At 31.2% G+C, this 16,076-nt stretch overlaps 1 protein-coding gene across 1 annotated transcript; it reads left to right on the top strand.

The window, feature by feature from the left end:
* The first annotated feature begins 1,718 nt into the window (after window positions 1-1,718).
* On the top strand, window positions 1,719-5,017 carry LOC148311805 (uncharacterized). Its single transcript, XM_088278352.1, has 2 exons — window positions 1,719-1,889; window positions 4,418-5,017. Exons 1-2 carry the CDS (start codon window positions 1,833-1,835, stop codon window positions 4,943-4,945), a joined length of 585 nt encoding a protein of 194 aa, XP_088134478.1. The 5' UTR covers window positions 1,719-1,832; the 3' UTR covers window positions 4,946-5,017.
* Window positions 5,018-16,076: the final 11,059 nt, after the last annotated feature.

Below are 16,076 nucleotides of genomic sequence, written 5' to 3'. Positions count from 1 at the left end.
TACTGTCCAAGCGGCTAGACTCTGGAATGAACTACCTCTACATGTAAAAAATGCACCTTCTATCTTAACCTTCAAAAAACGCCTGAAACATCATTATCTTACCTTAGAACCCTAACTGTCCATCTCCTCCTCCCCTGACCCCTCCTCTCTTTCTTAAACTTGCTACCGAATTCTACCTATTTATCATTAGAATCCTAGAATACTTTTTTTTCTAATTGTTAATTAATTGTTTTTTAGTTTTTTGATAAAATCTATTACATCAGACAATAATATGTATTAACTTTTAAAAACGTCTGAGACATTACTATCTGTCATTAGAATCCTAACTGTCGATCAAACCTCCTCCCTCTACCTCCTTCCCTAAATTCCTTCTTCCTTTGCCCTCCTTATTATCGTCTTTTGTTAATTTATGTTTCTTTTTAAATGTCAATTTGTAATTTATGTTTTTTTTAATTGTTCAAGTACTATCTGCCCACTGATTGCAAACGGCTATATATGGTATCAAACGTTTTGATCAATATCACTAGTCCGTCTTTGGTCGGTTGGAAGATATTGCTTTTTAGCAATAAGCCCGCCAATGTACTTTTTATTTTCTGTACATGAAGTTTAAATAAATAAATAAATAAATATATATATATTTATTATTCCATCAAACATATATCTATAATATAATACACATAAATATACGAGTTTACATACGAGTTTATACCATTGGGGTAAATGCCATACGATTTGTGTGTACTTTAGTAAATTAAAAACAATAACAGGATGGCATCATTATACTTACAGAGGGATACTATGTATTGAAATGAATGAAGAAAATAAAAACTATAGTTAGGAATATGTAAAGTGTATTTAAGAAAGAAATTTAAAAATATGTTCTCTCATTAAAAACTCTCGAAACATTGTATATTCTTATTTTGATTTGTATTTAAAATAGTAAATGTAAAAATATATTTAAAATATTAATTGTAAAAATATATAAGACGTCACTTCCATTTATGTATACAAAAATTATTTTTGTTCTTCTTTATTTTATGTTATGTTATACGTATATACGAGTATAATATAACAAAACTATATTAAAATTGGTGAAAACAACATCTTGTAATCATTATAATTTTTTTTAAAGGTCTTATGTTGTATTATAATATTATATTATTTATTTTTAAAAAAATAATACATATTATCATACGTATATAACGTATATAAAACTTAAAAATAACGATGAAATTGGAAATGTTTAATGCAGAAAAACCATAAGCAGTTAAATTTTTTTTTGGATGATAATTTTGCAAGCGGATTAAAGTTGTAGTACTGAATTGGTTATTGAAGAATTTGGTGTGTTCCCGGTTCCTAGCTCCTGGCTCAAGGGCAGGATACAGAGGTAGGATACCCAAAGGTATAGGTTTAAGAATTACATCAACAATCTCTTTGTTCTTTTCATACGATGATCATGCTGCAGTTCTGCTGGTTGATATGATAACGAGTAAGTGCTAAATTCCTTTGGCTACTGTCATTATGCAGGTGAGTATTTGTATTTGCCTTCGAACAACACTTTTAAGCGTACCTGAATACAGCAGTATTAATTAATAAACACATACGTTTTTTCGCATAAACGTGTGGATTCTTTCTTTTAATCCACACACCGGATATACTTTAGTACTTTATCGTAACCGCTTAGCTTCCTATAAATATGAATGCAACGCATTCCCGAAGGTTAGTTGTGAATTGTAACAAACCACATATATGCTTGAGTCATTTCTCCCTAAGTCTCAATCAAAAATAATTATAAATAAATAAATATATGGTTTAGACGCTCAGTGCACCTGATGTTGAAGGAGATATCGATATCCATTAAAATGAAGACATTTTGCAAACTTTGCATGGTAAGTGTTTAACAAAACAAGAAATCTGTTTATGATCTTCTGAAATGGTCCATATTGAATGTTTATTCATTACTTTGCACCTCTTAACAACCATATTCAAAGGCACAATGCTCGATAATAAGGAAATAAATATTATTTTTACTTTTTTCTTCTTCGATGTTACTTGTAGATATTTTGTGGCACATTTTATCTTCTTCGTGGGTTACAATCTTTGTGATGATTGGTTTGCTTCTTTCATGGTCAGTCTCCACCCGATTCTATCGTCCGCTCGTCCCTTCAACTCGGCGTACCCGCTACAAAGCATGACGGAGATAATTTGGTCCATTTAGGTTAAGCGAGGTCGTCCTCTGCAGTTTTGTGACGTCGCACACGCCTTCTGCAATCTTAAAAAGCAGGCCTGAGTGTCTCATATAATGGCTTATCGATTTGGCTCGCTGTTGTGCTACTTTATTTAGTAAGCATCTAGACTCCTCAGCTCTACTTAAAACCTTGTTTTTCCCTACATGTTCCCACCAATGAATGCTCAACATGCGCCTGTAGAACCACATCTCAAAGTCCTCTAGCCGCCCCCATTCTGCCTGCCCTGTCCACGTTTCGCTTCCAGACTAGAGAGTAAATAATTTCATTAATTGATTCGGCAGTCAATTAAAAAATCTATCCATTTTTAATTAATGTTTTACTTAGTAAATACCACTATTTCTTAAAATCTACTGTGACACGTGTTTCGATGCATACCGCATCGAAACACGTGTCACAGTAGATTTTAAGACATTCCGCATCGAACACGCATACGGTGTTTGAAAATGATGCGGAATGCATCGAAACACGTGTCACAGTAGATTTTAAGAAATAGTTGTATTTACTAAGTAAAACATTAATTAAAAATAGAAATTAAATAATTAGACATTTGCGTGTCCATACCTGAAGATACCTGTACCAACAATAAAAGTGGTTTAAAACAATGTCTGAGTTTTATTTAATGAAATTTTTTTTTCTCGGTCTTCTTCTGCTCCTTTTTCCAATTACATTCGCCTCATAAATTTGTTTTACCGTTCTTTCCTCACTCATTCGTTCTACATGTCCAAACCATCTCAACACACCTTTTTTTTTAATTTTATCAATAATGCTTATCTCAGCTTTGCATTCCTTCCTTATTTCACCATTCGAACATCTATCATACATCGTTTTGTCCCACATTCTTCTGAGAGATCAGTCAACTTTCATCCTTCTTTTGCCAACTCCATGTTTCACTCCCATACATTAGAGTTGGAACCGGGACTCTATTGTGCACTGCCAGTTTAGCTTCCGCTGATAGGTTTTTATTTGCTATAACTGAGTCGTAACAATCGGCGGGTATGTTTGAGAAGATGCATGAACGTGGAAAAGGCGAAGAATGTTTGCAAAGACAGAGTGGTGTGGCGTTCTATTCTCTCTGTTCACCCCTGCGGGGAAGCGGCGTGATGGTTAGTTAGTTAGTTTTTTTAAATATTTTTTCTCTTTAAGCATTTCAATGTTACTTTGTGCGAGATTTTATTCTACTCATTTTTTGTTATTGTACTCACAATATGTTATTTGATATTAATAATCTATATTATTCAGACGGGCGTAGTCAGGTCGCGGTTTTCGATAACCGCAAGATAAATGACTACAAAATACATACGAAAATGTACTTCTGAATTTCATAATAATTCTGAAACATTTTGTACCTGCTGATAAGAAATATGTTAAAATAAAAATGATTGTTACTGTACAAAATAAAAGTACGTTGATGAAATTTGATTCACTGTAAACATTTCAAGGACTAAAAAAACTTTTTTTTTGCTCTTTTGACTAAAGAAAAGTAAAAGTAAAAAAGTAGAGAATTTCCATGAAAAACGAAATAAAGTTTTATTTTTATTTTTATATTTGTATTGAAAATAATTTATTTATTAATGTTTTAATGTAAAAAAATGTATATTGTAACCATTCATAAATCCATAAGTTTCCGATGGATATGCTGTTTGTGAATAATACACTTAATACATACTATATGCACATGATTTCTGTATAACCTTAATATAAATAAAATAATTTCATTAATTGAGTCCACTATTTCTTTAAACCTATTGTGACACGTGTTTTGATGCATTCTGCATCATTTTCAAACACCGTTTGAAAACGATGTGCAATGAATTGAAATACGTGTCACAATTGATTTTATAAAAAAGTGGTATTTTGTATTTTACCAAGTAAAATTCAAATAAAAAAATATTTAAAAAATTAATTCACTGTTGAAATATCAACGATTTCAAATACTTGATCAACGATTACAAATACCTACTTTAAAGTGATCAGGAGTCGTAGTAATCAGCGTATATGAATGAGAAAATGTATGACTGTGAAAGAGGCGAATATTGTTTGCAAAGACATATTGGTGTGGCTTTCTATCCACTTTGCCTACCGCTGCAAAGAAGAGGCGTGATGGTTAATTTTTTTTTATCTCATCTCCAAGTACGAAGTAATCATAAGTACCTATGTTTTTTTTGCAGATTGGTGTGGTTTTTCAATTACTGCTGGTTGAAGGTACTCAATTGGGCGAAACATCAGATTTTTACGATGATGATTATGCATTCGACGATGGATCTGAACTGGATACATCAGATATTAAAAAAATCAGTCCCTTAGATGACAAACAAGAGAATAGTATTGAACTTGGTAAAGAATTGAGCGGACCTTCAGACAAAGTTTTAGAAAATGACGAACTTATTGACACAGCATCCAACGACAACACTATTGAAGGATCTGAGGATAATGAAGATGAAAGCGACGACTATGTCGGAGATGACGATGATATGATGGAAACTGCTTCAAACATTGTGTTCAGGCCGCTCTTCCGTTACAGGAAACAGAATATACAAAAGAAGAGAGTATTTCGTGATAGAAAAGGGAATGTTTATTCGTCGCCAGATAGAAGCCATGCTCTGCACCCGACACACAACGAGCCACCTCAGGTTCTGATATACGACAAAAAAACAGGAGGATATTATCCTTTAAAAAAATCATACTCTGGGCACTAATTCTGAAGCCTTTATATATTATATATTTATATATATGTTTAGATATATAAATATATATCTATATATTTTAAATACTGTTTTATTATTTTTATATATTTTGATACAATGTGCACAGAAAAAAGATTTTTTTTTAACAATATTTACTTTTGATCGTTTTCTCGTTTATTTATTCCTTTACTTTGCCTTTGCTCCATATTTTTACCCTCTGAACTCCGTCGGCAAAAGATTAAAAATGGATGCAAATATGTATTGAAGTGTTCTACTTAGATATTTACTGTTCGCTTTTGGGATCATCATCCCTTCATTGCAGGTGAGCGGGTATCATAGTCGTGCGCTAGAGGATTTTTATACTTCTTATTAACTACTTTAACGACTTTAATATTCTTCTTCACCTTTGTGCGATATTAATAAAAAATCCATGTATAAAAAATCCTAAATAAAGCGAATCCCAAATTTGTAAATAAAAATTTGGAAACACTCAAAATATTGAGAATAGATTTTGGTTAAATTCACGAAAATGCACGTTGTTAGATTACCACTATCGAATTTCGCTACAGGAAGATCAAAATAACTACATACTTTCCCATAGATTTGAAACGGGTCAAATATTAGCCACATCCGATATAAGTGCATACATTATTTTAATTGAAAGTTTGATACAAATAACTAAAGTCTATCAAAACATTGATATTTAATATTATAAATTATATTCCCAAAAACTAACGATAACACAACAATACCTACATAAAGAATTTTATTACAAAAGTGATACGAGGAAAAATATAAATAATGAAGAAATAAAGTGAAAATATTTTTTTATTCCTTCCTTTCTCCTAACCCTTATTCACTGTATCGTACGCAGCATTATTTTGATCGTTCTTTATTAATGGCTTCATAGGCATGGTCACTCCCGCGTTTCAGATACCAGTTTAGGGTAATATTAAATAAATATAAGAGCTATGAAATCGAACCCAGGGTCTCCAGCACGTTTACGAAATGCACTACGGAATGATCATTACACTACCTACGGAAGACTTAAAAAAATGCGTGGGATTCAATTTCACCATGAAACGAACATTAAAAAAATAAATGATCTTTATATTTCTATCCTTCTATCTCTTTATCCGTACCCAATAATGGTGCATAGGATATCACATCGGATCATTTCGGTGTTATTTTTATGGGTACACGACTAGGTGATTGCGATCAGTTTAGAGCTATAGATTTTTGTATCGTAGAGTGGAATACAGATGATATAGAACACAAATAATCACACATTATTGCTTTACGGGAAAGGAAATGGAGGAGGAATATGAGAAGGAAAATAAGCACTTTGCTATAAGCTTGTGTATAAGGTGGAAAAAGTCCATTGATGAATTATAATTTGATCATATATGTTAGCATATCTTACTACTGAATGAAAAAACTTTGTGTGATTCTGATGTCAGGATTATTAGTTATTACAGCATTAATTTATTATGAATTGTCTGCAATAAAACAAGGATCATTTCCGTAAGAGAAACTGAGGAAAATACTCGCACATTATTTAATGTATTCATTAAAGCGTTTTCAGGCAGTCAATGTCCTGCATGCTACTGCAAAGTCCTGTTATTTCTTGCCCTACTTTCGTAATTTCCATTTCCTGTAAATTTTCCATAAAATAGCAAGATGATGCTTTCGAGAAACATTCATCTCGATAGATTTCAGTCGGATGGCAGTTATATTACGTCTAAAATATACAAATCACACGATGAACAATCTGAAAAGAAGTCAAAGGTGTACAATTATTCTGATCGTGATTTATTTTATTGATTCGATATCTATGTTTCCGAGTCATGCAATAGAGAATGCGACAAATTTTAATAATACCAAAGTAATTGATCAAACGGTTTCCAATAACAATAATAAGAGTGAAAAACAAACACATTTGTATGATAAAGATCGTGAAACAGTGACTTTTGACGAATCTGAAAACGTGGAGAGAGAGAATATGGCAACATTAATCGAGGACATTTTAATTCCAAACGTTGACGATATTCTCATCAAAGATTACGATGAAGCGGATTTAGCCGACCCAGTGACAGCCGATTATTACGACGATGGTGAAACTGTGGATGATGAAATACTACATACAGCCGATAGTAGTGTGGTGTTTACACCATCTCTGATATTTAAAAGAAAGCAAGCCCTCAAGAGAAAGTATAGAAGAAATCATACCTTGTCAAGTTCATTACAAATATCCCGACCCAAAACAAGGCCGGTTTACATTCGTTATTATTATTATCCATATTACCCGCTGTACTATAGAAGATATTATAACAATTATTATAAAACACCTACAAAATAGAAAATAGTATTTTAATAGTATTTTTTGAGTTTTACTTGGTAAATACCACTTTAGCTTAAAATCTATTATGACACGTTTTTCGATGTATTCCGTATCATTTTTAAATACGGTATTTGAAAATAATGCGGAATGCATCGAAACACGTGTCCCACGGAATTTTAGAAATAGTGATAGTGATAGTAAAAAACTTTATATTATATTATAAAACTTTATATTATGTTGTAATATATTACATACATATGATATTAGACCCTCAAATAGACCGGAATGGCGAAGGAGGTGTCATTTGTTGCTGTAAACCTATCCACAAAATTGAGACCACAGAAGAAGATTACCTCAAAGTGACTACGAAATCAATTTAAGAAGATAATTTTATATATTAAGGTTTACTTGTTCAAATTATTTGTTTAATTATTATGAATTATGACGTTTTTGGTGAAAAATATTACAATGAATAATTAAATAAACGATGAAAAAAAGGTTACCCTTTTTTCGGCAAAATATCATACAATCTAGTTACATAATCGTTTTGGTTTAGTAAATCTACTCACTTTGAAGTGTTATTGGACCGCTTCAAAATCTACGTTTTTTTACATTCTGCGTATATTTATTTATTTTTGATAGTTGACTGAAAGATTAATCAGTTACTGAAAGATAAAAACTGATCTTAACATAGCTAATATGTTTTTAGTTTTTTTTCTTTCTTACTGTTGTGCACTTTATGTAATCGATTAAATTATTTACAATATTACAAGAATATCTATCAAAATTTCGAATATTCATTCAAATTATTTGTACCAAAGTTTCACAAAAAATACTTTTTAAAAGAAGGAATGATTATTATTTGAACATTATAAAATATGTGATATTCAATGTCAGGTTATGTCGTAATCATGTATTTTATTTATAGTTATCTTAAGTTAATATTTTGACTGTTGGTAAATGTTTAAAACTTATCTCTCATCATAAAAAATATTAAAAATGGTCGGTAGTAATAAAATACATTATATTTGTTAAAGATATTTTATTTTGAGATTTCAGTTTGTGCAGATTGAATATTGGTTTTACATAGCAAACAATACTAGATATTTTGGTTAGAACATAAATGTCATATCTAAGTAGAAAACTAAATTAATTAAAGCTTTTAACTAGGAAGCAACAACTTTGTATTGTAAATTATGTACAAATTTCTATCTCTATCTATCAACAAAAAAATCATTATTTACAAACAAAGAATTCTTAATATCATAATATGGCCAAAAACAGACTGAATTATTAATGAAAGAAAAATCAATTTAGAGTGTTGGTTAAATTAGCATCACAAGACAAAATGGGTTTAGCCTAAGAATGCGGGAAGGACTCTGATGCGCCTGTTCCTGCCCTCTAGAGAACTCTCTTCTCCGAACGCAGACAGATCCTGGTCTCCATTGCCTGGGAGAAGATCGCTATGCAGTGCTGCATCCACATCTCTGGCCTTAATGGCATGAACAGCTGGCGCTACCGGGACCGCTGGTCTCTGAAGACTTTGGACATCCTGTTGTTTGTGCCCTAGTGGATGAACGACCGCTGGAAGTGGTCTGTGAACAGAGTCAGACGAGGGAACCTGGGCTTCTAGAGTCTTGATCGGGGAAACTTGGGCCGGTTGTTTGTGTTCTTCCGGCTTGGCGATGAAGGTCTGAGGGTGAGTCTGCTCAGAAGGCGAAACAGCCGCCGGGGCCGCAGAAACTGCCAAGAGTGTGGTCACCAAAACGAATGCAATCGTAGAATACATTTTTAACGTTTATTTTTTACTCTTCACAAAAGAAAAAAACTCAAAATCCAACAGATTTTCGATGGTTTACAATGAAACTTTTCTTGCCAATTGCTTTCAACAATGTGGGTGATTGTGGCGTTTGAAGGATTGTCCTCGTATTTATATGTATTTCTTTGATTGCTTTATGAATTAAGCAGAGTTCACCTCATTGTCAGTAAGTCAGGTGATGACGATTTACTTTGGTAAATTCAATTGACATGTTTAGCATGGATTGGAGGTGTGTTTCTTCATGTGTGAGAATAAGCAGAGTTCAAAAACATCTCTCATTGATATTTGCTGTTCAATGTTTTTTCTTTAGTAATTGAATAAGGATTCTTAAAATTCTTTACATATTTATGCAAATAATCAACATGTTTTTACGAAACATAAAAAAATATTTAACAGCTTGTTTATTTGACAAGTAAACTATCATTTTTGCAATATTTTTCAGTCGGAAACTTCGAAAATGTTATAATACTTTATGATGCTTTATGAACAATTTGGAATATATTTCTTTTTGCAAGACTGAAAAAAAAAATCGGTACCTACCAATGATAATTAAACCTTTGATATATTTTAAACGTATGTATATAATAGATACTCCGAAGTTACGCATTGAATTAAAATACTCCGCATTAAAATAATCAAAGTAGACAAATTTAAAAGGGTTTTATACCAGAAAATCGAAATCAAAACATAAGACTTCATGTATTCAGTTTTATCTTTTAAATCTAAAATAATTAACACTGAATATTTAAATACAATTGCATGTGATATATTTGAATATAATATCCGCCGCTGTAGTGTAATGGTCAGCACGCTCGGCTACCTTTCTGGAAATCCCGGATTCGATTCCCAGGTGGGGTCAAATAAATATAAGTGTTTTTTTTTCACTCAAATATTTATTCAATATTACCCTGGACTGGAGACCTTGGGAGAACAAAGGAGGTGTCGAAAGATCCCAAAAGAGATGGTCTGACATTGTTAAACCATCTCTTTGGAAGGAAATGGAAAGAAGAGGAAGAGGCCTATATCCAGCAGTGAAGGTCAGAGGGCTCATAAAGAAGAAGAAGAGAAGACCCTGGACTGGTACCTGAAGCGGAGGGCTGATCGCCTTTCCTTCATGTGTTAATGATCAAGATAACACTGCGTTTATTTAATGCCTATAAACTATTGGGGTGCGGATAAGAATTGAAGAAGAATAAATATTTTAAATTAGAACTAGACTTTAAAAATGAAGCAAAAAGAATAGACTGATATTATTAATATTTTATGCAAAATATTTAATTTATTTTATATATTAATATTTTATGCAAAATATTCAGGAAAATATGAGACAGTTAAAATAAGAAAGATTCAAATAAAATATACGAATGAAACTAAAAAAATCCATGAAAATATTTTACTTTGTAAACCAAATAAATAATAAAAAAAACTAAATTACGCAGGAAAATCCAACGATAATATTTATAAAGTTAGATTAGAAAAAAATAAATGTAAGCATTAGACTTAATAATACTGAGAGTCGGAATGTATGTAAATATTGAACTGTTTTCATACAATTATATTGGTAAATTATAATTAATTTATTATTTTATTTTGTACACCGAATTATATTAAGAAATATTACTTCGGTTAATTATGTAACCTAAATTACAATGGATTATCGAATGAAATATTATGGACAATTAAAGAATCAAAACAAAATTTTATTAAAGAAAACCTATATTAGAAAATTATTTATAAAAATACATTTTTCATTAGAAAGAGTATTAATATCGAAAAAAATACAATGGCGCTTACTATAGGTGTTTCTGTAATTTAATTTATACTCGGTACATTATCAATACAACATGAATGCTTTATTACGAAATTTCAAAAATAGTTCGCGATGATGCCAAGAGATGGATGACAATGTTGACTTAATACTATTTTCTTTATAATACACAAGGAGATGCTATATCAAGTTATAAGATGCTAAAAAAGGGATATTGTTTGTTTTTCAAAAATTAAAATGTGCTCAATAGGTGGGTACAATACCCCAAGGGTGAAGGTTTTTTTTATATCTTAATAAAGACGAAGATTGGGGATTAGAAATACTTAATATATTGTTGGTATTTAACAACTAGTTTTAAAAGAAAAAGAAGGAAAATTCAAAATCCTCTCTGCCCATTCATCTGGTGGAGAAAGAAACTCATTTACACGGTTTGTTGGCAGATTTTGCTGTATAGCAAAAAGTCCAAAAATATTCTTAATATATCGAACAAGAAATTAAATAAACAAAAAAATAACATCCTTAAGGATGTTATTTTTTTGTTTATTTGTTAATTGAATCTATACAACATACACTATTATTTTAATTACATTGTTATCCATATTATTTTTTAACATCACATCAAAGAATCACATCACATCACATGAAGAAGAATATGGAAGTCTGGGGATTTATGGGGCTGACGACCGTCATAGGCTGGTTTAAGTGGTCACTTTACGCATGTGTAACATTCACCAATTCTACCTATTATTGACAACCTCACTACTCAAATTCCCGGAAGTTCTATATGTATGAACCGATTTCGAAACGTTGTTCTTGAATCACTAGAACTTCACTACAGATTTTTGGTGAGATGAAAATAAGCTTTTTATTGAGAAGCAACTCTTTTATTAGTATGTGAGGTCCGAATCCTGGATTATAATCACATACATGAGAAACGTTAGAAAATATCATTTTTATTTTTATTATTTTAGCTAAAACAAAACATTGTTATCATTTCAACAATTATTTTTTTGTTATCCTTCTTTCATAGGGCGCTATAAGCATATGGCGCAGTAGGTACCTCCAATTCAAGTACATAACATGTTTTCGTTGCAAAAATTCGTGATATTCTTATTTTTGTCGGAAACAAACAATCAATATTATGATTTCCTAAATGATGCGCTGATTCATTAGTTAAATGGGAAAATAATATTTTCCTCGGAAGCTTCTGCCACTCCATATTGAAAAGAATTCGTAGGATCTTTAATCTCTTTTATCAATTACCTAATTTTGAACAGTGGAAGTTTTTTTTTATTGAGAAGAAATAGTATAATTAATTTTATTATTTTTTTGATATAAAACTCTGGCATCCCCGTAAAAATGTTCAAGAAAAAATATCTTTAAATCTTTCTACCCTTTAGTAGATATGTAGATAAAACATCAAGTAAATTTCCACAGTTTTATTTGATTAAATATGTAATTTCTTTGACACGAGTTTAATAAGTTTTTTTTAAATATGATATATTCGAATTGAAATTTTAATTTACGAGTGGTTGAGTAATGAAATATACCTAACCACAAGTTATAAGATTTTTATTCAGAAATGTTTTTAAACGAATTATGATTAGCTAAAATTATATAAAATATCAGTTTTTATCCAATTGATTTAATATGCAATATGAAACATTCTGAGAATAGTTGATAAAAATTTTGATTTTCAATTATTTTATGGGCAACCCGCCAAATTAATGGCGTTTTGGAAACGTCCTCAAATAAAAATGCCTATAGTCAAATCAGAGAACTCAATAAGACTAATGATAGATGTAAACTAAAGAGTGCTTGAACAACTAATCATTTGAGTCGACGAGAACACGAAAACTCACACGGGCGAGTTAATAGATTTGTTTTGAAAACAAGCCCCTGCTTGCTGTTCAGGACCACGCAAACAAATTATGTATTTCAACATCCACACACGAAATATCAACGTATCGGGTTATTATCCGTCCTTGTATTGGTCAAAATTTTCCGAATGTGTTAACACGTTGCTTAAGTGGAAAAAAACAGTTTTTCAGCAAAGATTCGCTATATAAGTAGATTCACACACCACCACGTTTAAAACAGTTCTTATCTGTCTATAAAAATGTAAGGAATCAAATTTGGACAAAACCCTCCATTTGGGATTTTATACTTATAGCAGTGAAAGTGCATATCAGTATCTATTCAACACATTGTATTTAATTGGCGTAATTCAAAAGTAGCAACATGGATTCATATTACTTCATCGCTTTGCTGTTCATGTGCCTATTGAGCGCATCCTCGCAAATGCCAGCGGGGCCATTAAATACTTTTCCAGATAATCAAGATATCAAATTGAGAATAATAATACTGTCAGAATTAAATTCCGACGCATCTCTGCCACCAAGTAACGATTTCAACGTCGTCTCCGAACCGAACGCTGTTCTACTGGAATCAGAAGATGAACTCCTTGAAGATGATGAAGGAATAAACTCGAATCGACTGGACGTTGAGGAGAATCAAAAAGATAATGGAAGATTCATCCGTATTAGACTATTCGACGAAAGTGAGAATTTGTCAATCACTCCACAAGATGCCCATCGTCATAGTGTAAACAAGAGACAAGCGGAAGAAATGGAAGGACTAGATTATGACACCGATCTATTAGCTGAGGTGGAGAAAATCTATAACCCATACTATACATATTTCTTCGGAAGACAACGGTTAAGACCATCTCTTGCATTTCACGGATAAATAATTAAACCTTTACTTTGGTAAATTATCAAGAATAATGTCAAGATTTGCTGTCGACATACGGCTGTTTATCAAGCGAATCTACAGTTTAACAAAGAAGGAGATTGGTAAAATGATGAAATATAACTTTTTAATATTAATTATGCCGAGGAGTGGAAAATGGAAGCTTTCAGAAAAGGGTTATAATATGTATCTGTGAAATTTGCTTTGCAAAGCTGTGATTAGGGCATTTATTATGGGAATGAAATACTTTTCCGAATTTCTCAAATTTATTTTTGATACCTGATTGACTCAGTAATGTATTGTACATAACTATAACTTTGCTTGTATTCGGTAAAAAAAAACATATATTATAAAAAACATACACCCTTTTCAAAATCTTAATGTTAGCAGAAATAAAAGGCCTGAAAGTTATGGGAAAACTATCTGCACCGCATAGTAAAGAAGATAAGTTGAAATCCCTGTCGTGATGATTGTTTATTTATATAGTATAAGTGCACTGTTTAAAATAATTTGTACCTGATATATAAAAAGTCAGTGAACCTATTTAGTACTAGTAAATGTTGTTAATCATAACTTTCATACGAGTAGGTGTGTGATAGATATTAGAGTGGACGCATGTAAAATATGTTTTTTTTACCATTTTTTTAACTATGTATATACTATCATAGAAATACAACATTAAACATAACCTTTCTTTTATTTCCTAATATTTACTCCCCGTATGGTATTAAATTGATAAAAAATATTTTCCTTAGCAAATATGGAAACTTTTAGTAGAGGATAATGTTCTCAAATACTTTATTTATATTTTTCTTTTAATTTAGTGGTTTTGATATTATCGGGAACGATATTAAAGACTGCTAGAAACATGTCATTACATCCAAAAATAATTCATCAAATATTAATTGGCCAGAACCCACTGATTCAATATGTATTATAAATTGCTTAATGCCTTTAACACTTCGTAATTTTGATCAATTATCTGGAATTTTCCAGAAGGTTAGAGATGTATACATTTGAACAAATAAATGTCTAATCCTTAATTTAAAATTTTATCTAATCCTAAAAATATAACTAAAAGTACCAATCGAATATACTAAAAATAATTTTCATGAAATAAGTATAACTTCCTCGAAGATACTTAGTACACTTCGATAATAATTAAAATGACTGAATATTGTAAAATGTAAAAAAAGATACTTAAGCAAACAACGTAACAAGAGTCGACCAAGATCATTTGCTTGGCATTTTTTTGTATTTGATTTGGTTGCACAATATCGCATGGAAAAAAATAAGAAATCTAGAATTTAGTTCCATGACCTTGGCAATAGCCAAATAAGTGTGTTAAGTCAATAAAACGATAAGTGTAAATACTAACAAATTTACAACACAAAAAGGGAAAATTTACGTAAAAAATCTAGATTCGGTTATAAGTAGATTTTCATATTTTTGAAGTTTAGTTGGAAAATTTCAAGTCATAAAGACAGACGTTTGGTTCCCTAAATAAAAATAATAAAACTGAAGGAAAACTTCACCTTTGTTGAGGCATATAAAATATTTTGATAAAAATCACTTGAGGGTGAAATCCTGTGTACAAATAATTATTATAATTTGAAAATTATTACATTGTACGTTTTAAGTTTTGGTATTTTAAATTTATTCTAACATTTGGCTTAGCAATGGTAAGAATAAATATTTAATTCAAATTTTTCTTGAAAATTCTTCTTCTTCTTCTTCTTTGTGAGCCCTCTGCCTCCACTGCAGGATATAGGCCTCTTCCCCTTCTTTCCATTTACTCCGGTTGGTTGCTGCTTGCAGCCAGTTTTTACCTCCGACAGCGACAATATCGTCAGACCATCTCATTTGGGGTCCTTCGACACCTCTTTTGCTCTTCCAAGGTCTCCATGGTAGAATTCTTGGGGTCCATCTTGTGAGGTCCTGTCTCGCGCTATATGTCCGAGGAACAAATATATTTAAGCAAACATTTTGCTTCCTAATAATGAATATTTAATAAAAACTGATTTGTACATCATTTAATTAACTATTTTCAGATTGCTGCGATACCCTTTCAATTATTGTTAATTATTGCATCACTTAATTTTGGTACTCCGTTGGATTTTGTGGATAAACAAAACGACTTAACAAATAACATTATCGCAAAAAACACATCAATTACTGAACCTGAATCTTATGAAATTATAAATAGAACGGACCAGAATTTTTGGTTAATTATTCTGAAAAACATTTCGAATTACGATTTTGATTTATCACCGATAAGACCTGAAGTTGTGATTGTTGATGAAGAAATATTGCAGGCTGAAGAAGATTATGTATTTCGGCCATTGTTTGTTTATCGCCAGTTAAAGAAAAGAGAGCGGGAAAGGCAAGTTCGAAGACAAAGAAGATTGAACGGTTAAAAAGAGTTTTTTTTTTAAATTGAAACTGTCAAATATACTACTTTAAA

The sequence above is a fragment of the Brachycentrus maculatus genome, unplaced genomic scaffold (assembly GCF_059751285.1).
Source record: "Brachycentrus maculatus isolate JH-2025_06_01 unplaced genomic scaffold, ASM5975128v1 h1tg000056l, whole genome shotgun sequence".
Taxonomy (NCBI): Eukaryota; Metazoa; Arthropoda; class Insecta; order Trichoptera; family Brachycentridae; genus Brachycentrus; species Brachycentrus maculatus.
This window is presented reverse-complemented; position numbering and strand designations above follow the sequence as displayed.